Source organism: Phocoena phocoena, chromosome 15 (genome assembly GCF_963924675.1).
Source record: "Phocoena phocoena chromosome 15, mPhoPho1.1, whole genome shotgun sequence".
Lineage (NCBI taxonomy): Eukaryota > Metazoa > Chordata > Mammalia > Artiodactyla > Phocoenidae > Phocoena > Phocoena phocoena.
The window spans coordinates 50,372,638-50,395,707 of NC_089233.1; the positions used below are offsets into that span (position 1 = coordinate 50,372,638).

The window sequence follows — 23,070 nt, forward strand, 5'->3', positions numbered from 1 at the left end:
CTCCAAACAGTGAAAGATCTTCATGATGTAAATGGCACTTTTCTCATAAGCTAACGTGGTTAAGTCTGACACTGTTATCCCTGGATATCAGAACATTTTGAATATGAGAACACGGAACTGGCTCACACAAAAGGCTCAGACCAGTCAACTTTTCAGAATGACAATTCTTAACATTTAGGATGTCCTCCAGATTATAAGATTTATATGACAGCAGCTATAGGAAACTTACATCTGTATAAATACCAGTGCCCCTAAGGAGGATAATATTTCATTTGTATGGAGATATTTTAACTCACCCTTAATAATTTAAAATATTACATATTAATAAAACGTATCATACAAGATCTAATTTCTTCTGTATTCCATCTGAAAACAGTAGTACTTTGTGGTACAATTAATTGTTGTTTTCTCAAACCACAAATCAATTTCTTCATTGGTCTGAGAATCAGTTAAGCTATATTACATTATAGTTGTTTGCCAACAGCATTACGACTTTAGTATTTATTAATTTACTAAGATAACTCAACATCCTACAAATACTTCACAAATAAACTTTTAATACTTTTCACCAGATTTGCCCCATTTATTTCACTTAATGTGTATACTTAGCATTTAATTGATAGATGAAATACGGGTCCCACTGGCTTTTCTGAAGGGCTCATCTGCTACAGACGAAGGTATCTAAATTTAAATCTGCATTCTCTGCTCTTTACTTTTGCTGGGTCTCTGTTCACCCTTTTAGTCTCTAAAACACTTTTCCTATGTATTTATTTAAGATAAGATAAGAAGCTGGTTTTAGACCATGTGGGCCAAATTTCAAATGGATTAAAAAATAATAAACATAAGGGATAATCTAATATCCCTATAAATTATTTTAGAAGCATAATAATCATGTCATACTTCATGCCCACGTTTAACGTCTGCTAGATTTTTTTCCCTCTTTGTTAAAGTTTCAAGTCACAAGTCCAAGTCCAAAAATATGAAAAAAAAATTGGTACAGAGGTAAGTTCTGATAGATTGAGCTATGACTGCAGCAAGATACACACACACATGCGCGTGCACACACGCATGCACACACACACCCAGGAGACTCTCAAACGTATATGCTAAGCTTGAAAGACAAAGCTGTAAACTATAACATTAGGAGTGAATTTTCAGTATCCATTTGTCTGCATAGAGAACTCCAGCGAAACAGAAATAGGACTGATGGAGCTCAAAACTTAGCACGAGAAAAGAGAGAGAAAACAAACCCTATCAGCTAAGAAATAACACACTGGGGAAAAGTACTGGTTCTCATGAAAACGTCAGTGATTCACCATGGAATAAAATTCAAAGGCCACTGACCCCAATGAAAGCTTCTACTGGAAACATGGATTTTGCTTCATTTCATTTAAAGAATGCTTTATATTTCATTTAAATACTATCATAAGCATTTTCACTGTTTTTGTGATATGTTTTCTCATTTTTGTATTGCTATGGAAGAGATACTACTGATCATGCTAAATTTTCAAGGGGTCTTCAAGAAAAGAAGCAGCACATCAATTAATCAATATTATCATGCAAAACAGGTAAGACTTTTTGGTCCCTTAAAACATGCACTGAGGGCTCAAGAGCTGAATGAGAATAGACGACAATCTCTTTTCTATTTTTCATAATAACTCATCATTTAAGCAGATTTATTTGCTTACAGAATTTTTTTCATACGTACCAACTCTTCACTCTGACTTGCCAAAAGATCGTGACTGAATGCAAGCTGACTTACGCAGACCACAAATCTGTCGGGAAATACCCGGAGTTCTGTACAAAATGAAGGAAATCACATTACTAAAGGTATCAAAAGACTAAACACAGAAATGCTTGGTCCCAGACTTCTGAGTTACCGCAATAAGCGTGTATGTATCAGACACGTGTCTTCCCCCCTCCCCTCATTTCAGTGTTTGTCATCAATACTGCGGGACAAGCACAAAGCTCTAGGGATGGCTAAGGAGGCTGCAGATTGGCCAACCTGTGCCCCTGGGCCATCATATCACATGAAACCCCCAGGCAGGGCCTTTACAGCTTTCCCTCTGTGTCAGTTTGCTGTTTTCTGTTCAGAACTCACATTTAGGAAATAGGGTCAACATTAGCTAATGAGTGTTCTGATGTACACGGGAAGATGACAAAAATCTGAAAACGTGACTCGACAATGTTCTTACTAGTTTGCTTATCCTCTCCTCGGTCACCTGGTCTTGGAGAGGTTCTCCTACAACTGATCTGAACCAGGCTATGAAAACAGCAGTGTCACTGATCAGGAATTAATGATCAAACTTAAGGAAATGGTTAAATGTGCAATAGTAAAGTTGATACAGCAATACCACAGTTGCAGTGATCTATTATTACAACTTCTTAAAGCAAAACCACTGACTTCTGGGTAGGGGAGACTGAATGAATCACAGAACCAGACTTCTCAACACTCAACGAAAGGACTATATAAAGTGGTAAATGCTACTATCTGTGTGCCTCCTTCTCCATCTGTCTATCCGTCTCTCCATTCATTCATGCAGCCTCCACCTATCTTTGGAGGGATGCTTAGCTGATGTTAACAGTGTACATTCTGGGGGGTGGGGGTGGGAGGGTCTTCTCTCCCCTTCTTTTACTTGGTTGTATTGCCTGAATATTTTTTATAATACGTATCATATTTATAACAGAAATAAAGCCATCTTTTTCTAAAAGAGAAAACCTTCCTCTTAGATGTGACCAATTTTTATTATGAGTCATGAAAGTGAAGCCTTTTACATACATTGCACATTTCCAACAACGGATGGCAACGGAGAGCACTGAGGTAGTGACGCAACCCAAGCGTGAAGGTGTCAGTTACACAGACACACAACTTCTGTACAGTTAACGCCTCACACCACCCGGGGAGGTTAAATGATACCAAAAGGCCTAGCGAGCTGATGTTCCGGGATCTGCTCTCTCCTCACCGGGACCTCTGTTGTCTCCTTGCGGGGGTCACTCTTTTCTATTCCAATTCATTCCACTCAGGGCAAGTGGGGTAGCAGTTCTAACAAGAGCTCTGCTTACCCTGCTCAGAACCCCACCCTGGCTCCTCACCATGCGACCTGCAAACATTCAGTCTCCGCGACTGGGGCCTAACCTGCTATTCTGATCTGACTCCCTCTGGTCCTTCTCATGCAGAAACCCCCATTTCAGGGGGTCCAGTGTGTTTAAACTTTGACCCACATGGGGGCTGTATCTGGCTAGGTGGCTAGGGTGGACACTGAAAAGGCAGAAAAACAAAGTTAACATAGCAGTTAGTATTTATTCACTAATTCTTCCAATATCTTATTGAGATAAAAGGTAAACAGTCCACTTCCTGCTTTATGGAAGGGGAAACTGAGACTCAGAATTCATTATTTGCACCCCTGCCCCCAATATCACAATCTTGAAACATAGTTCATTAGTGGATCTGAACTAGAATTCAAAATGATCAGTTCTATCAAATGATTCCTCTCGAAAATAAGAACACTAGGGCTTCCCTGGTGGCGCAGTGGTTAAGAATCCGCCTGCCAATGCAGGGGACACGGGTTCAAGCCCCGGCCCGGGAAGATCCCACATGCTGAGGAGCAACTAAGCCCGTGAGCCACAACTACTGAGCCTGCACTCTAGAGCCTGCGAGCCACAGCCACTGAAGCCCGTGCTCCTAGAGCCCGTGCTCTGCAACAAGAGAGACCACTGCAATGAGAAGCTGGCGCACCACAACGAAGGGTAGACCCCACTCGCCACAACTAGAGAAAGCCCACGCACAGCAACAAAGACCCAATGCAGCCAAAAATAAATAAATTTTAAAAAAAGAAGAGAAAAGAAGAATGCTAGAATGGCAGAGTTTTAAACAATTTGGTGCCAGGTATTATATAAATAGAAGGCCACTTATGTACCCTTTCACTCTGCTTAGGTTATAACTGAGATTTACATTATGTCAATATTTAAATAAAGTAAAGATTTAAGCAATGGCAGTCCCTACCAGGAAGGGTAGCTAGGCTGTATTTTAACAGATACAAAGTTAACTGGTTTATTTTACTAAGAGAATTGAACAGAGTGGAAGGCCCCACTGTGAGAGTAACACAGTCAACTGACAAAGTTAAGAAAGTGCAGGAGGGTTCCCTTTTCACCACACCCTTTCCAGAATTTACTGTTTCTAGATTTTTTGATAATGGCCGTTCTGACTGGTGTGAGGTGATACCTTATTGTAGTTTTGATTTGCATTTCTCTAATAATTAATGATGTTGAGCATCTTTTCATGTGCCTCTTGGCCATCTGTATGTCTTCTTTGGTGAAATGTCTATTTAGGTCTTCCTTCCATTTTGTAATTGCATTGTTTGTTTTTTTGATATTGAGCTCCATGAGCTGTTTGCATATTTTTGGAGATTAATCCGTTGTCTGTTGTTTTGTTTGCAAATATTTTCTCCCATTCTGAGGGTTGTCTTTTTGTCTTGTTTATGGTTTCCTTTGCTGTGCAAAAGCTTTGACATTTCATTAGGTCCCATTTGTTTATTTTTGTTTTCATTTTCATTACTCTTGGAGGTGGGTCAAAAAAGATCTTGCTGTGGTTTATGTCAAAGAGTGTTTTTCCTATGTTTCTCCCTGAGAGTTTTATAGTGTCTGGTCTTATATTTAGGTCTTTAATCCACCTGGAGTTTATTTTTGTGTATGGTGTTATGCAGTGTCCTAATTTCATTCTTTTACATGTACTTGTCCAGTTTTCCCAGCACCACTTATTGAAGAGGCTGACTTTTCTCCATTGTATATTCTTGCTTCCTTTGTTGTAAATTAGGTGACGATATGTGCATGGGTGCGTGGGTTTATCTCTGGGCATTCTATCCTGTACCATTGATCTATATTTCTATTTTTGTGCCAGTACCATACTGTCTTGATTACTGTAGCTTTGTAGTACAGTTTGAGGTGAAAAGGGAACCCTCCTGCACTGTTGGTGGAAATGTAAATTGATACAACCACTATGGAGAACAGTATGGAGGTTCCTTAGAAAACTAAAAATAGAACTATCATATGACCCAGGAATCCCACTACTGGGCATATACCCTGAGAAAACCATAATTCAAAAAGAGACATGTACCACAGTGTTCACTGCAGCACTACTTACAATAGCCAGGACATGGAAGGAACCTAAATGTCCATCGACAGATGAATGGATAAAGAAGATGTGGCACATATATACAATGGAATATTACCATTAAAAAGAAATGAAATTGAGTTATTTGTAGTGAGGTGGATGGACCTACAGTCTGTCATACGGAGTGAAGTTAAGTCAGAAAGAGAAAAACAAATACCGTATGCTAACGCATATATATGGGATCAAAAAAAAAAGGCACTGATGAAGCCAGTGGCAGGGCAGGAATCAAGATGATGCAGACATGGAGAATGGACTTGAGGACATGGAGGGGGATGGGTAGAGGGGGAAGCTGGGGCAAAGCGAGAGTAACATCGACATATATACACTACCAAATGTAAAATAGTCAGCTAGTGGGAAGCAGCAGCACAGCACAGGGAGATCAGCTCGGTGCTCTGCGATGACCTAGAGGGGTGGGATAGGGTGGGTGGGAAGGAGGCTCAAGAGCGAGGGAATATGGGGACATATGTACGCATATGGCTGATTCACTTTGTTGTACAACAGAAACTAACACAGTACTGTGAAGCAATTATACTCCAATAAAGATGCATTTAAAAAAAAGAAAGAAAGTGCCCGTAACTGCAGATTCCAAGAGCAAACCTCCACACAGTTACTTTTTAAAGTCCCTGTTTCATGTCTTATGTACTAAAATCATCCAAGGAAGCTGAGCCAGATTTTCTTTCCGGTCGTTAGCATCTGACTCTGTTGTTGTTGGCTGGACACATCTGAAATCATTTCCTCAGTGGACGTCTTGACTTGGGGAAATGGGGGCCAGGGTGGGGGGAAAGCAGGCCTCATCACACACCTAGGAAAGCATTTTCTTGTGCACGTGCTTGCTCTGTACTCCTGGGCCTTGGTGTGCACGGACAATGGTGAAGTGAGTCACAGTTTAACTGCCTGTCCAGTCACTCTGGAAGCTCAAGGAAAGTGCCAAAATGCAGCAGGAAAGGAAAGTGGAGCGTGGCACCACTCACCGCGCTCAGGCAGGCAGTAAACAGTGCAAGATGAAACACAAATAATCACAAGTGCTTGCAAATATTAAGTTTCATGAAGGCTATGAGGCAACTAGGAATCTTCATTCCTTAGTTTTCACCCCTTCTCTAAGGACACGTTAATTGTGCACAATGCCTGACGATCCAAGAAATTGGCTTCTCACCTGCATTCTGTGAGCCCCGGAGGCAGCGGAGACGTATCCCTCTCTTGAGGAAATAGGCTGTGATTTGAAAGCCATAACCTGCAAAGTGAATATCATATGATATCACTCATATGTGGAATCTAATTTTAAAAATGATACAAATGAACGTATTTACAAAACAGAAACAGACTCACAGATTTCTAAAACAAACCCATGGTTACCAAAGGGGAAATGTGGAGGGGGAGGGATAAATTAGGAGCTTGGGATTAACATACACACACTACTATACATAAAATAGATAACCAACAAGGACCTACTATACAGCACAGGGAACTCTACTCAATACTCTTTAATGACCTGTATGGGGAAAGAATTTGAAAAAGAATGAATATGTGTATATGTGTAACTGAATCACTTTGCTGTACACCTGAAACTAAAACAACTTTGTAAATCAAGTATACCCCATTAAAACAAACAAACAAACAAAAACCTGTAAAGTGAAAGAAGACAGCATTAGATAATAAGCTTGTTTGTGACTGAATCCCACGGGCCTAGCCCAGTGCCTGCCATCCAGTGAGCATTCAATGATTACCTAGTGAGCAAAAGATGAAGAGAATCCGTAGAGGGCCTCGCTTAGAGGAAGGGGTGAACAGTGTACGCTTAGCTCTTCCAGGAGGCCCGGCCACGGCACCTGGAATAGCCTCCAGTCCCTGAAGCAGCTCAGTTACTTTATCTGTAAATTGGAATAAATGAGGTCTGACCAAACAGGCCTAACAACCAGTCCCTCCAGGTTGTAGGATTAATTCAGGCTGAGCTGGTGCACCAATCTTGGCCACCTTCTTTTTTTTTTTTTTTTTTTTTTTTTTTTTTTTTTTTTTTTTTTTTTTTTTAAGAACAGATTTATTTATTTATTTATTTTTGCTGTGTTGGGTCTTCGTTTCTGTGCAAGGGCTTTCTCCAGTTGCGGCGAGCGGGGACCACTCTTCATCGCGGTGCGCAGGCCTCTCACTATCGCGGCCTCTCCTGTTGAGGAGCACAGGCTCCAGATGCACAAGCTCAGTAGTTGTGGCTCACGGGCCCAGTTGCTCCGCGGCATGTGGGATCCTCCCAGACCAGGGTCCGAACCCATGTCCCCTGCATTAGCAGGCAGACTCTCAACCACTGCGCCACCAGGGAAGCCCTTGGCCACCTTCTGATGCTCATTACTTACCAGCTCACAGAAAGAAGAGCTTAATACCTATTTGAAGAAGGGTGTATTTCGCCTGTAAATAAGTTATTCTAATTCAAGTACAGTAAAGCCTTTATATAGGATGAGATGAAAAGAAATATGACATGAACCTCCCCCCCAACCCACGAAAAGAGAAGAGGCAGAAAGAAAACTCTCCAATCCACCAGAATGGCCAAACTGAAAAAGGCCAAGAGCGCCAAGTGTTGGCAATAATGTGGGCAAATGGGAATTCTCATGCACTGCTGGTGGAAGTGTGAAATGGTACAGCTTCTTTCAGCATCTAAAGCTGAACTTAAGCATAAACACACAGAACATTAATAGCACTTTCCACAATAGTCCCAAACTGGAAGCAATGCAAATACCCATCAAAAGTAGATTTTTTTTTTTTTTTTTGCGGTACGCGGGCCTCCCACTGGTGTGTCCTCTCCCGCTGTGGAGCACAGGCCCAGCGGCCATGGCTCACGGGCCCAGCCGCTCCGCCGCATGTGGGATCCTCCCAGTCCGGGGCACGAACCCGTGTCCCCTGCATCGGCAGGCGGACTCTCAACCACTGCGCCACCAGGGCAGCCCAAAAGTAGAATTTTTAATTGAAAAAAAGGGAGGAGGTAATAGTCACACAGTGAAATCCTACTCTGCCCCTAAAAGTGAATAAGCTACAACTAGAGGCAATATCAGAACTGAATCTCACAAACATGATGTTACGTGAAAGAAGCCTGCTCCAAAGGAGTGCATTCCATCTGTGATGATGGAGACATTACCATCCACCTTACAGGGTGGCAATGGAATTTCAGGTGGCTCACAGGAAGTACTAGCATAGTTCCTTCCTTCCTTCCAGCCCCCCTCCAGGTATAGACTACTCTCTTGATGACTCTCCTGAAATCAAGTAAAAACGTCCGGTTAACACAGTCCAGTACTTGGTGGAAGAATCAGAAGTGAAAGGCCCACCAAAGATTGGTGAGGGTTCCCAGGTTCTAAAACAACCTCTGAAAATTGCTAACTCTTAAAGACAGTATTTTATTTATGAAATTGGAAGGTCCAGGAATTAAAAAGAGGTGGTCTCCAGGCCCACTGGATTCTCCAAAGACTATCATTATGATTGTTTTGACATAACTTGTACATAAAGAACACAATTAAAGTTTCCAGTTTTACATTCAAGTATCCTTCTGTCACCCTCGTAGAAAGATCCAGAACATCAGTGACCACAGACTTGATGTTCTGTCTACACAAGCTATGGCTCTGACAGCACAACTGCTTCAGTCACGGGGATTTTGAAATAACAGTGACATCTATGATGGGATAATCTCCAGATTTACTGAGATGAAATATATTTTTTCTTAACATACTTGAAGTGGATTGCACTTTGGTCATGTGGCTTTCTTCTGCTTAAAGTGTCAAACAAAATATGCACACCACTGGCATTTTTCTGAGTGCTTTAAAACAAATACTTCAGCCCTTAGGTCACCGAGAGAGTGGAAGTGACATCCACATCTGTTTATTTGTTCTACTGCTGGGGGAGGGGGATGGTAAGAGAGGACTCCTTAACAATTTGGGATTTACAAACACACAAAGAAAGGTGATTTTCAAAGTAATGATTTATCATGTGAGTCTTCCAAAGGACTGACAGCAACAACAAAAATGCAATATCGAAGTCATTCTGCCTTTGCTGGTGGATCACACTTAATGCTTACAGTTCCAGGTGATCAAGAGTCAGATGGCATGCTCAAATTTTCAAAACTCTTTTCCCTGTACAAAATCTCCAGCGATAAAGTGTTATTAGTAGGAAGGCACTAAATCTGAAGTCGACTAGGAAAGCTCGAGCTCAGGAAGCCTGGTATCTGGAGATACCACTTGAGTAATAACTAAATCCTGCTTGGTCAGCTGTCTCAGTAGGACACCTTCCCCTATAGAAAAATAAAGCAGTATAAGTCAAATTCTGACTGTTTTACTACTGACATTACTAGGAGAAATGAGTTTATTGAAATCCTTCCTCTTCTGTCCCCCACCCTCCCGGACAGGATTATGTTAAAGGCAATCATTCCTCAGCTGGTGTCTTGTTATGGTTTTAGTGGAAAACCCTGTCGAATGGCACCTATAAGAGAAATGGTAAGTTTACCATGGAAAAGAGATTTGTACCTGCTTAGTTCAAATTCTACCGGCTGTAGGAAAACTTACTGTTTAAAGAGAAACTTGAAGAGAGAGAAAACACAAGAAGTATTTGTGTCAGTTCTTACGGCAAACTAATTTTGATATGTAAACGAAGAAACTCACTGCTGTTGAAATATACTGAACTGAAATGCTTAGGGAGCTGTACTTCATTTATCCATAGATAATAGGCAGTGATAAAGAGTACATTATCTTTGCTCTTTAATGAAACTGGCTTCACAGACTTGAGCAGGCTACTGAGATCCTGTATTATCCAGGGTTAATGTAAAGCTCCACTCCTCTCGAAAGCTAAATAGCAGCTTGGCAAAGAATCCAGGAGGCCCTCTGTTTCCACTTCTTGGGCACCAGCTTGCAACGCTGATGTTTTAAATGCCCGGAACCAGGGTCAGGGCCAGCGGGGGAAGAAGCAAAATGGAAATCATAAAGTGATATTCATCTGAAAACTACATGACAATGGTATTCCAAGATCCAGAGGCACTTATAAATCACACTTAAGGATGCCTGTTTTCTTTGAGCTACGTACTGTGGGCCTCCTTAATTTGAAAAAACTGTCTGTAGCCACAGAAAGAGATTGGGGTTAGAGAGAGGACTGCTTTGTAGTAGAAGCACCTTTCCACCAGGAGTCTTCAGGTATGTCTACTTCTAGAAATAATTTATATTTATGCATTGCTTAATGTCATGAGACATCCAGTACCAGCAGGAGGCCATCGTCTCCCATGGCCCCCAAGCAGCCCCAAAAGTCTCCCATCCCTGTGCCTCCCGCATTCCGTACTTTATAAAGAGCTGCTGCACTTCCGGCTACCTTTCTACAGACAACCCTGCAATGAAGCCCCAGATGATGACTTGTTACCACATGTACTTCCTTCTGTTCTTCACCAAAGAACATTAAGTATCCAAGAAAGAAAGGAGGCAGGGGTCAGTAATATTTGTGAGAGAAAGAAAGGGTGGTCCATGTTTTAAGGACAGAGTTCTGCTACTATTTCATTTAACATTCTGCCTAAAATAAATTGTTCCAAATGGTTTTATTAGAAATTCAGAGATTTCATGAATAGAAAGGGAAAAGCAACAACAAAAAAATCAAGTATGAGTTGAACAAATTCCATCCTGGCTTAGCCAGGCAATAGATTAGTTTTAAGTAGTACTGTGCTCCAATGAGTAATACTTTTGAAGGGAGTGGTCGTTTATTTGGGTTGTTACATTTCATAGTCCCAAGACACTAAGAGCAAATATCCAACATGGAGTTTTTACTGTAAAACTATCCAGCTTCTCTTGTTTTCCAGGGGATTCCTGGCCAACATGACTTGAGCTTCCCCAAGACTGCCAAGGGGAAGCTGTGGTCCAGTGCATCATGGTGGGAAGCCCTCTCCCACAGCGACTAGGAGACCAATTCATGGGGAGCCTGGGAAACTGCCTTGGGTCAGCCTGCTGAGCCCCTGGACAGCCGGGCAGGTAAGCACCTTTCACAGTGGGCTCTGCCCACCACTTCATGGCTCCCCTCCAGCGAAGCCTTCTCCCAAACCACAGGGCAGCCTCAGCAAGACATACTGTGTCCCACAACACTTCTCTCCCAGAGGTGACGGCTTCCTTAATATCCTCACGCACAAGCATGAAAAATTTCCAACACCCAGAAAAGAGGAAAAACAGTGCCATGAACACCCAAAAGCCCGCCATCTATACTCAGTAATGGTTAATATTGTATCATATTTCATATACCCACTTGCTATACCATTTCAGAGTAGACATCATGACGTTTTACTCCTAAATATGCAAGCACAGACTCCCAGACAATGACATTCTCCTATATCACAAAATACTATGATCATAACTGACATGACATTATTGCTCAAATAGACAGTCCATGTTCAAATTCTCAAAATGCCCCCAAAACGTATATCACTGACTTTCCTCCTGAACTAGAATCCAACCAAAGGTCATGCATTGCATCTGGTTATGTCTCTTACACATAGAATAATAAAATAACCTCTTCCTTTTTTCCATAACTCTGACCTTTTAAAGAGATCAGGCTAGTTTTTCTGGAGAATGACCCCCATTCAGGATTTGAACTTTAAAGAAAAAATCTCAGTTGCCTAAATACAAATTTTCAAACTGCATGCTATTTTATTTATTTATTTATTTATTTTGTGGTATGGGGGCCTCTCACCACCGCGGCCCCTCCCGTTGCGGAGCACAGGCTCTGGACGCACAGGCCCAGCGGCCATGGCCCACGGGCCCAGCCGCTCCAAGGCATGTGGGATCTTCCCGGACCGGGGCACGAACCTGTGTCCCCTGCATTGGCAGGTGGACTCTCAACCACTGCGCCACCAGGGAAGCCCCTGCATGCTATTTTAGAATGCCAGTCATTTATTAATTTTGATGGTTTCTTTAGCTGCTGCAGGAAATTGCAGGTTCAGACTAAAGCTATAATTACAATTCCAAGTCTGAACCACACACGACTTGAAGATTCAGTCCTAAAGTTGATTTTGAAGAAACCAAATATTAAATTTATAGATACTTCAATTTTCAGCAAAGGTAAGCTTACCTAAGCAGGTGTGATAGTGGTCTCATATTGGTCTACATTTGTTTTAAGAAAGGGGACTTGGTGGCAATCAGATGACTATGGGCTGAACTAGAAGCAGCTCCATACTGTGCACCAGTTCAGACTTGTGACTCTTTCCAGTCTGAGGTCATGAGTCAGTGCTCATTCACTAGCTGAAGACTTGGGTGAGATTTAATAAGATGGTAGGAAGGAAGGGTCTCATACCTATCAAGTATTAACAATGTCTTGGTGCTAGACTAGGCCAGGAACACATAATATATTTAAAAGATGGGTAACATGTGTGTTTTAAAGCTATTTAGTTCAGGAGAAATGAAGTTATAACTCATGACTTCTGAAACTGTGCCTATTCGGAAAGTCATACCAGTCCTTATCAGACAGTCAAGGGTAGAGAAATCATAAGCTTGATGCCATCTCTTGAAACATAAAGGAAAAACTAAGTATGAGACACCGTCTTTGAAAAGCCTTTATGGAGCCCTTTGAAACATTTTGTAGGTCTAAGTGCGACCTTCACCATTGCTGATGTTGGTGGGGTTGTAGAAAGAAACTGTTCTGTGGGAACCAAAAAACAAGTGTCCTGTCCTAAGTTTAAGAAGACACACACAGGATCCTAGTCTAAGACCACAACTGGGAAACAATTTGGGTGGGTAAGTGGAATATTTGATCCTGGGCTAAAAGTTTCACTTATTACCCAAGACATTTAGAGACTCCAAAAAAGTTCCCTTGAGATAACATTTCATGTCTTTAAATAAGGACAGAACTGGACTCTGAGTCACAATAAAGCTATGTCTATTTGATGCCAAAACAAATGGGCAAACTGGTTAGTTCCATTAAAAAAAAAAAAAAACTGTGAACAAAATAATTACTTGAGGCCAAATTTACTTGGAAAAAAACAAATTTTCTACCTGTAACCTCACTGACTTTATATGTAATACCACGGGCCACATGTGCTATTAATTTTATTATCTACAGGATCTATCAGAGATTGTTAACACTGAATGAGAAAGCTTCTCAGGGCAGACAAAAATTAGAATAAAACATACTGAGAAACTATCACTTTAGATTTCGTTCGCATACCACTTTCCCACTATTTTGTTTATAAAAATATGCCCTTAACGTTAAATATGAAAACCGTGATTAGATAACATTCAGGCACAGATGAAATGATATTCAAAACGATGGTCCCCATGGTACTCATGGGAATGATGTGATACTGAGTACTTATAAAACTCAAAGTTACCTATAAAATCCTTCACTCACATTTATATAACTATGCATAAAAAGCAACACAGGGTTTTTTGTTTTTTTTTTTTTTTTATAAATTTATTTATTTTTGGCTGCATTGGGTCTTCGTTGCCGCGCGCGGGCTTTCTCTAGTTGTGGTGAGCGGGGGCTACTCTTCGTTGAGGTGCACAGGCTTCTCATTGCGGTGGCTTCTCTTGTTGCGGAGCACGGGCTTTAGGCCCGTGGGCTCAGTAGTTGTGGCTCCCGGGCTCTAGAGCGCAGGCTCAGTAGTTGTGGCACACGGGCTTAGTTGCTCCGCGGCATGTGGGATCTTCCTGGACCAGGGCTCGAACCCATGTCCCCTGCATTGGCAGGCAGATTCTTAACCACTGTGCCACCAGGGAAGCCCAACACAGGGTTTTAAGAAACCTTCTAAATGAGGTAGCTAGTTGTTTGAACTGCTGGTTGTTGAAGCAGGTCCCTCTGCAATAGCTGTCAAACTTCCTGTGCCCAAGATGAGGATGCCAGATGAAGCACGACCTCTGTGGGCTCCTTGTCTTGCACAGGGACCCACTGCAGCTTCGACGACCATGTACACTGAGAAAAAGAGTTCTTGAACCATGGGATTTATTCCAACAGGGTCACAGACTCACAGGACAAGAAAGATCTTTGAGAAGTCACCTACTCTACTTCCCGCTTATTAGGACCATATTTATTTATTTAACATCTTTATTGGAGTATAATTGCTTTACAATGTTGTGTTAGTTTCTGCTGTATAACAAAGTGAATCAGCTATATGTATACATATATCCCCATATCCCCTCCTTCTTGCGTCTCCCTCCCACCCTTCCTATCCCATCCCTCTAGGTGGTCACAAAGCACAGAGCTGATCTCCCTGTGCTATGCAGCTGCTTCCCACTAGCTATCTATTTTACATTTGGTAGTGTATATATGTCCATGCCTCTCTCACTTCGTCCCAGCTTACCCTTCTCCCTCCCCGTGTCCTGAAGTCCATTCTCTACATCTGTGTCTTTATTTCTGTCCTGCCCCTAGGTTCATTGGAACCCTTTTTTTTTTTTTTTTTAGATTCCATGTATATGTGTTAGCATATGGTGTTTGTTTTTCTCTTTCTGACTTACTTCACTCTGTATGACAGACTCTAGGTCCATCCACCTTGCTACAAATAACTCAATTTCGTTTAAACCATATTTAAAAAACAATACTGAAAGGCTGAATGAAAAATGCCATGCCTATACGTGTACAACTCAGTTCTTCCTTTACCACGTGAATTGAGATTGCACACTTAAATGCTTAAGGGGCAAGACAGGTAACAGGAAAGGGCTGGGTTCTGACAGAGGTGAACTGGAGAAAGCACACACCTGGTTTAAAGGGGGCAGCTGCTACTGAACTCCAGCCGTCAGCTGCTGCTGGAGAGGGCCACTTCAGCTTCGCACTGCCAGTTCGCAATCTCTAATCCAAACTGCTCACACTTCAGTTGAAGTTCATTTTGTGTCCTGTCTTTGGCAGAGCTGAAGGAAAGCTGGCCACTACCACGTGCTTGGAGATAGGTATTCAGTTGCAATACAGTCATTTATTCTAAGCTAAATAAACCCTGGTCCTTAATCTCACTACACAGGATGTATTTATCTACGTTTAAATCATCTTTCTGATGCTTCTAAGTCCTGATGGTAAAGATATACAGTTAAGGGTTTGACTCAAGGTGGGGGAAAAACTGAAAGATTATACTATTTTAGAAAACGCTAATTGTATGAATGTGTGAGATCAGTATTTCAAAAAATCACAAAGTATATATTAATTTAAAAAAAAAAAAAAAGGACTTGAAAAGATTTGAGTAACATACCATGTTCTTGGTTGGAAGGGCTAACCGGTACAAACATGTGAATTGTTTCCGTATTTATTTACTTAACAAACATACTGAGTGCCTATTATGCACCAGACAATTCCAACCAAACTCACAATGAAAATGTTATTTTTGTGTGTGAAGGGAAGAGGCAGTTTGGAAGTTGCCAAAAAGAATTCTAAAAAATAATCTAAAAGAAGACTAAACTAGTAAAAATAGGGGAACAAACTGAAAATGAAAATTTTTTTTCAAATTAAAGGTAATGTATACTTAATGTATTAAAAAAAAAAACTAAACAGAAACAAAAAGGAGGCATAAAGAGAAGGTTAAATCATCAACAATCCAACCACCCAGAGATGGTCACTTTGTCACCTTGACTTTTTTTTTTTTTTTTTTTTGCGGTACGTGTGCCTCTCACTGTTGTGGCCTCTCCCGTTGCGGAGCACAGGCTCCGGACGCGCAGGCTCAGCGGCCATGGCTCACGGGCCTAGCCGCTCCGCGGCATGTGGGATCTTCCCGGACCGGGGCACGAACCCGTGTCCCCTGCATCGGCAGGCAGACTCTCAACCACTGCGCCACCAGGGAAGCTCCTGTCACCTTGACTTTGATACCCTCCAGATTTTTTTCAAGGTATATAATCACACATATATTCTTCTCTCTTTTTACAAAGATGGAGACATGATTTTTTAATGCTGCTTTATAATCTGATTTTTTAAAAAATCTCAGTGTTGTGTGCATTGACTTTGTGTATGGTATCTGTGAGGAATCCACTTTCATTCTTACCCCAATGCATAACCAATAGAATAGTCAACAGAAAGTCCCCACTGATCTGAAATGCCAGCTCTGTCATACATAGACCTGTCTGAGCTATTTTACTCCACTGACTTACCAGTCAATGCACACTCTATTAATTACCTGAGCTTTATTTATAATAAATCTTAATATCCAGGAGTGCACGTTCCTCTCCTGATCCCCAACACTGTTTCTAGTCTTCATCAGGATTACTTGGAGTTATTCTTGGCCCTCCATGCTGTTCATAGAACTTTTAGTATTATTCGCTTGTCAAGCTGCATAAAAAAAACCCTGTTGGGAGTCTGATTAGAAAGGCCTTGAATCTATAGATCAAGGTGAAGAAAACTAACATCTTGATGATAATGAGACTTCCTATGCATTTAACATGGTAAATCTCCCAATTATTTTTAAGGACTTTCAAAATGTCTTTCAATAAAGTGTAACATTTTTCTATATAAATTTACTGCATACTTTGCTAGGTTTATTACGAGGTACTTCCTATTTTTTTTATGTTGCCATTGTACATGTTAGCTCCTAAAAATTATATTTTCCAACTGTCTGCTATTGTAATTGATTACTGTGTATGGACCTACAGCTGAAAAACCTATGAAATTCTCTTATTAATTCTAATAATTAGTCTGCATATATCCTTTAGACTTTTCTATGTATTCATTTACCCCCAAAATGACCCTTTTGTTCTTTATTTCCAATATTTCATCTATATTATCTTCCCTGTCTTATTGCTTGGGCTGGAACCTCCAGTAATTATTGAATATTGTAGTAAGCATCTTTGTGGTGCTCTCAGTTATGAAAGGAATGCTTTTAATGTTTCACCACTGAGAACAATATTTGCTGTGGACTTTTTATAGACACAATCCTAATCTTTCCAAGAGTTTTTATCATGAATGACTGCTGCTTTTCCTGCATCTAGTTATCATATGCATTGTTCTCCTCTAACATATTAATGTTGTACATACTACTAACAGGCTTTCTAATGATGAACCAACTTGGCATGATGTCATGATTTTTCTCTACATTGCCAAATTTGGTTTGCTGACATTTAGTTTAGGATTTCTGCTTTTATATTTGAATGAAATTGACTTGTAATTTTCCTCTCTTTTACTGTCCTTATCTGGTTTTAGTGTCAAATCATACTAACCTCATAAAATGAGCTGGAAATGTTAACTCTTATTCGATTATATAAAACTGGAATTACCTATTTCTTAAATTTTGAGGGAACTCCTTGGTAAAATATCCGGACCTGGTACTTTCTGAAGTAGTGGTCTAAATTGTTTAATTGAATCTATTCAGGTTTTCTCTTTATTCTTAGCTCAACTTTGCAGTTTATCTTTTTCTATGATTTTTTTCCCTTTCATCTAAGTTTTCAAATTTATTAGCATGAAGTTGTTCTTAATAGTCTTTAATTAGTCTTTTAATTTCCACTGACATCTAATTACATCTTTTTTTCATTACTAGTATTTCTACTTCTAGTAATTCTCTTCGCCTTTTTCGTACTTGATTTTGACCACTTTTATTCTTGAAAATTTATTTAAAAATACTTAATTTGAGCTATTTAAAAAATCCTTTCTACTATACATTTCCTGTATAATTTCTTTATATTCTTTTATTTCTCTCCTCTATTTTCCTTGAGTTTATTAATTTGTTCTTTAACTAACTTCTTAAGCTAGATGCTTAACTTATTCATTTTCAGGCTTTCTCCTTTTCTAATATAAGCTACAAATTGCTCTATGTAGGTGTGCCCTACAACTTCTGGAAAGTAGTCTTTTAATTATCACACTTTAAATATTTTCTGATTTCAATTCAGATTTCCTTTCTGTCCCACATATTACGTACAACTATGCTTTTTAATTTCCAAAAGTATCTCTTTGTTACTAATTTCTAAATTAGAGAATGTGATTTATCTTTTTTTAAAATTTTTATTTATTTATTTTTGGCTGCATTGAGTCTGTGGGCTATCCCTAGTTGTGGCGAGCGGGGGCTACTCTTTGTTGCGGTGCACGGGCTTCTCATTGTGGTGGCTTCTCTTGTAGAGCACAGGCTCTAGGTGCGTGCGTTTCAGTAGTTGTGGCATGCGGGCTCTAGAGCACAGGCTCAGTAGTTGTGGCACACAGGCTTAGTTGCTCTGTGGCATGTGGGATTTTCCCAGACCAGGGCACGAGCCCGTGTCCCCTGCATTGGCAGGCAGATTCTTAAGTCACTGTGCCAGCAGGGAAGTCCCCAGAATGTGATTTATCTTGCATGATCATATTCTGTGAAATTTTTTGAGGCTTGCTTAACAATCTAATATGATCTAGTTTCATAAATGTTCTCTGTATGTTTTGATAAATATGAGTATTCTCTGGCTACAAAATATGTCAACTGGTTCAAGCTTGTTATTTGTTTTGGTCAAATCTTTCATATCCTTCTTATCTTTTCATCCTTTTGATCAATTTATTAATGAGAATGGTGGGTTAAGATCTCTCTTTATGATGGTGGATTTATCAATTTCTTTTCAGTTCTGTCCATTTTGCATGATATTTTTGGGAACTGTATTATGTACACAGAGGTTTAGAATTTTTATATGTTCAACATAAACTGAACCTTTACTCAATAGTCAGTGGTCTTCTTTAACTTTAGTAATGTTCTCTGCCTTAAACATTTTTGATTTGATACTAATATACCTGCTCCAGCTTGCTTTTCAGTGGTATTTGTCTAGTATACCCTTTTCCTTCTTCTTACTTTTGACTTTTCTGAAGTCTTATGTTTTAGAAATATCTCTTATAAATAGCACATGAATAAAATCTTTAACAATCTAGTCTTTAAAATATTTGACCACAATTATCAATAGATATGGATTAATAGCTATAGTTTTTTTATTTGCTTCACTTTTTCTCTGTTTGCTTTTAAAGCTCTTTCATTGCCATCTTGGATTGATTTATTTGTTTTTCCTCCCTTCTTTCCATTTCCCTTCTTCCTTCTTGCAGTGTCACACTATAATTTTTCAAATGAACATTTAATCTAACAAGTCTAAAGCTAGTCTACCTTTTTACCCCCCTCCAAAAAGTCAAGACCTACTAATCACCTATGCCCCTCTTCTACTACGTATCTGCCAATGCTTTCCAGGATTTTAGCTTTATCTTGATTTTATAAACCCTATAAATTATTCACTTCTGTTGCTTCGCTGCACCCACATAGTTATCATTTTCTTTGTTCACATCTGACTGCTCCTCTGGCCTCTTTCCTGGGATCATGCCCTGCTTCCTAAAGAAGAGCCTTTGGAAGTCCTTATAATGACATTTTGTGAATAGCAAGCTTTTTCAGTTGTCTCTATGTTTGAAATGCCTTTATTTCACCTTCAGTCTTGAAAAACAACTTCACAGAATAAAGAATCCTAGGTCAACTATTATTTTTTTCTCAGAATTCTGAAAAAAATTATTCCAGTACCTTGGATTATATTTTTGCTGTTAATTAATTGATTGATTTAAAAAAATATGATCTGTCTTTTCCTTCTGGCAGCTTTTAAGACCTCTTTTAAGTCTTTGGCATTTGGGAATTTACTGCAATATATCTAAGAGATTTTGAAAAATTTATCCTGCTGGGATCTGCTGAGATTTCTTAAATCAGAGAATACATCCTTCACTCCTTTTAGAAATTTGTCAGTCTTTTTCACTTTAATTCCCACCTCCAATGCCTTTTTCACTGTTCTCCTGGAACTTTGATTTTTCTTATGATGAATCCATTTTCTCTTTTCCTAATTTGCCGGGATCCTGCTGAAACTCTGACAGATGTGATACTGCCACATTCCATTCCAGAAAAAAAAAATTCTAATTCACATTCCCACCAAGAGTATAACATCATGTCCACTTCCCCATATTCATACCAACATTGAGCAATCAGCCTTTACCTGCCTAATAGGTTAATGCTCACGGCTCATGGCTTTTTAATTTCCAGTTCTTTAACTGCAAGTAAGGACAAACTTTATTTCAGATACATTTGTATTTCTACATGTCCTTTGTTCATTTCTATTAGGGTGCAGAGCTTTTTTTAGTTTATTTTTTTCACTGATTTGTAAGCATAATTTTACAATAATTACATTAACCTTTTATCTGAAAATGTTCCCATATTATCATTTATATTTTAACTTTGTTTATAGTATTTTTTATTTTGCCAAAGTATTTCCCACTTTTATTTAGTAAAACACATATATTGTTTTGAAATTCTGACATAAAGCTTTTGCCCATGCCAAAAGACAACAAAATCACTTACATTATCATTTTCTTATAATATTTTTATCTTATGTTTAAGTCAAAAATTACAAACTAGGGCTTCCCTGGTGGTGCAGTGGTTGAGAGTCCACCTGCCGATGCAGGGGTCGCGGGTTCGTGCCCCAGTCCAGGAAGATCCCACATGCCGCGGAGCGGCTGGGCCCATGAGCCATGGCCGCTTAGCCTGCGCGTCCAGAGCCTGTGCTCTGCAACAGGAGAGGCCACAACAGTGAGAGGCCCGCGTACAGCAAAAAAAAAAAAAAAAAAAAAAAAAAAAATCACAAACTAGTGGCCTACGAAGGTGCACGTGGTGTTATAAAAGTTTTTTAATTAGTTACAAACATTTTAAGGATTGGGCAAGTTTACACGAAAATATGTATTTTCAGCTTCACTTGAAAAATCAGAATATGTAGCACATGAGCCTACATTTCCACAATGGCACAGAATGTCTAAAATTGGTAGAAGCTACAGCAAGCCAAGTGGGGGAAGGTGAGGATTATCGGTCGTGATAGAACTAATGAGAAAGGGACACATTCAAGGGACACTTCAGAGACAGAAGCAGAGACAGGTTTGGTGGTCCACAAACAACATGCGCAGAGAGGGTGAATTCCAATGACAGTGTTTCCAGCTTTGTTGACTTGGTGAATGGGGGCTTGCTAAGGAACAGGGAGAGTGGGGAGAATTGGTAAGACAATGAACCAATCTTTAGACAGAAGGACCTATGAGATATCTGGGAACGGCTGTCTGGGAAGCAAATGTAAATAAAGTGTGGACTTCAGAGGAGAAGTGATGTCTGGAGATACATACTGAGGCAACTCTGACCAAAGGGAAAAGAGGTCCATGGTGGAGCATGCCAAGCGAGAAATGAAGAGGATGAGGGTCAGCAGAGAAAGAGGCACCCACAGGAGTGGTCAGACGGGAAAAGGGATAACCATGGGAGTGAGGTCTTGGAAGTTAAGGATAAAGAGAGTTTCAAGGTCAAATGCATTAGTAAAGGTGGAAGTAGAAAACACTAGGAGTTGACAATTAAGAGGTGGTCGACAGCACTTCTGAGGTGGCTTCACGGTAGAAGAGTGAATGAGGGTGAGAAAGAGGGCACAAAGAGACAAACATCTGCTCCAGGAACTCTGCAAACAGGAGGCAGCACAGGAGTGTCAGGGGAAACTACTGAAGTAAAGGCAAACCGTCGTTTGTCCCTCTGGGACCACACTCCTGTTCCCGTTCCCCAGGCTCGTGCTGGCTTTCTCGACAGGCACTGTCTTACTGAGTTCTGTTAGGACCTTACCGTGGCTCTGTCCTTCGTGACATGCGGTCACTGCTTTCTCCTCTGTGTTGACGTAGTCTGTTTTCTGTTCTATGTTTGCTAGTCAGCATTTGTCTGTAACAAACATTCCTCTCAGGATTGTCACCGTCATTTGGGATTTGTATCCCACTTTACAAGGTGCTAGGTCCTTTTGCCATTTTTGATGCATTCACTCAAGCCATGGATGAAAACACCAAATATGCCCAAAGTTTATCATCAATCCTCCTGTTTCTTCCAGTTATTAAATAAACCACTGTGAAGTTCAAGTGACCACCTACTGGTCTAGAGTCTTTCCAACTCCCAAGCATGAGCTCCCTGCCCATATCTAAACCACTCGAGGAATTTGAATCTCCACCGCTAGGGTCTTTTACAAATGCATAGGATTCCTGTATCCCCCGCATCCGAGAACCCGATGTAGATCTGAGGTGGGTGCCAGAGAACTGTATTCTTTTAAAAAAGCTCCAGGGGATTCTAATGCACAGCTGAGGTTTGGAAGTCACTGCTCTAAATCTTATTTTGTTGATTTACTGGTCTGTTATAATGAAATTAGTAGCAAGAGTCTCGCTAGAGTAATGGTGGTACTTTACAGGGTTGTTGGAAGACAAAAACAAAATTCGAGTTCTGTAAGTGAATGTAAGAGAGAAATTACACGAGTTCCTTAAACACAAACAGATAGGCCTTTGGCAAGAATACTATAGCAACAGTGAAGAGGCATGGGGAGAAAGCTAATTTCTAAGGCACTCAAGGCTCAAACTACCAAGGCAATTGATGAGAAGCCAATGCATATTAGCTCTATTATTATCGCACCTCTGGAGGATTTCAAAGAACAGCTCTCATGCCTCCTTTGTTTTCTTCTCTCTCTCTTTTTTAACTGCTGCTGATAAACTTTTCACAGAAAAACAAAAAAAACACCACATGCTTTTCCTTTTCTTATCTTCCACAAGTCCTTAGAGTTCACATAAAATGTACATCATTTTGATGTGTAAAAAATTAAAGTGATAGGTATGCAATGACTTATGATCTTAATTAAGACGTTAAATCAGATCTCATATAGGCTCAGGTTAAAAAAGGAACAAGCTATGGATGCTATCGGCAAAGTCCAGAAGAATATGTAAAGGGGTCTTTTAAATTTTGTTTTGCTGACACAATATTTACTGATAATATAAATATTAAATTAACCAATCAAAAATACTGATTGATAAAAATATCATAAGAAACTCCATTTTCACCATATAAACATTGTTAACATGAGATTATGAGAGATAAAACCAGGCATCACGTGCTGCCCAGTGAGATGCAGTGGGAAGTACACCCCCTCCACCACAAAGGATTCTTGCACAAGAAACAACAACAGGGGACCAGACCTCATCAAGCCCTC

The 23,070-nt window shown here is 40.1% G+C and overlaps 1 protein-coding gene across 1 annotated transcript in view; it reads right to left on the reverse strand.

Annotated features, from left to right (window-relative positions):
- SLX4IP (SLX4 interacting protein) overlaps window positions 1–23,070 on the reverse strand; it is a 65,924-nt gene that overhangs the window by 16,682 nt on the left and 26,172 nt on the right. The window contains 2 exon segments of the mRNA XM_065893260.1: window positions 1,709–1,797; window positions 6,324–6,401. Coding sequence (XP_065749332.1) covers window positions 1,709–1,797; window positions 6,324–6,401 — 167 coding nt within the window.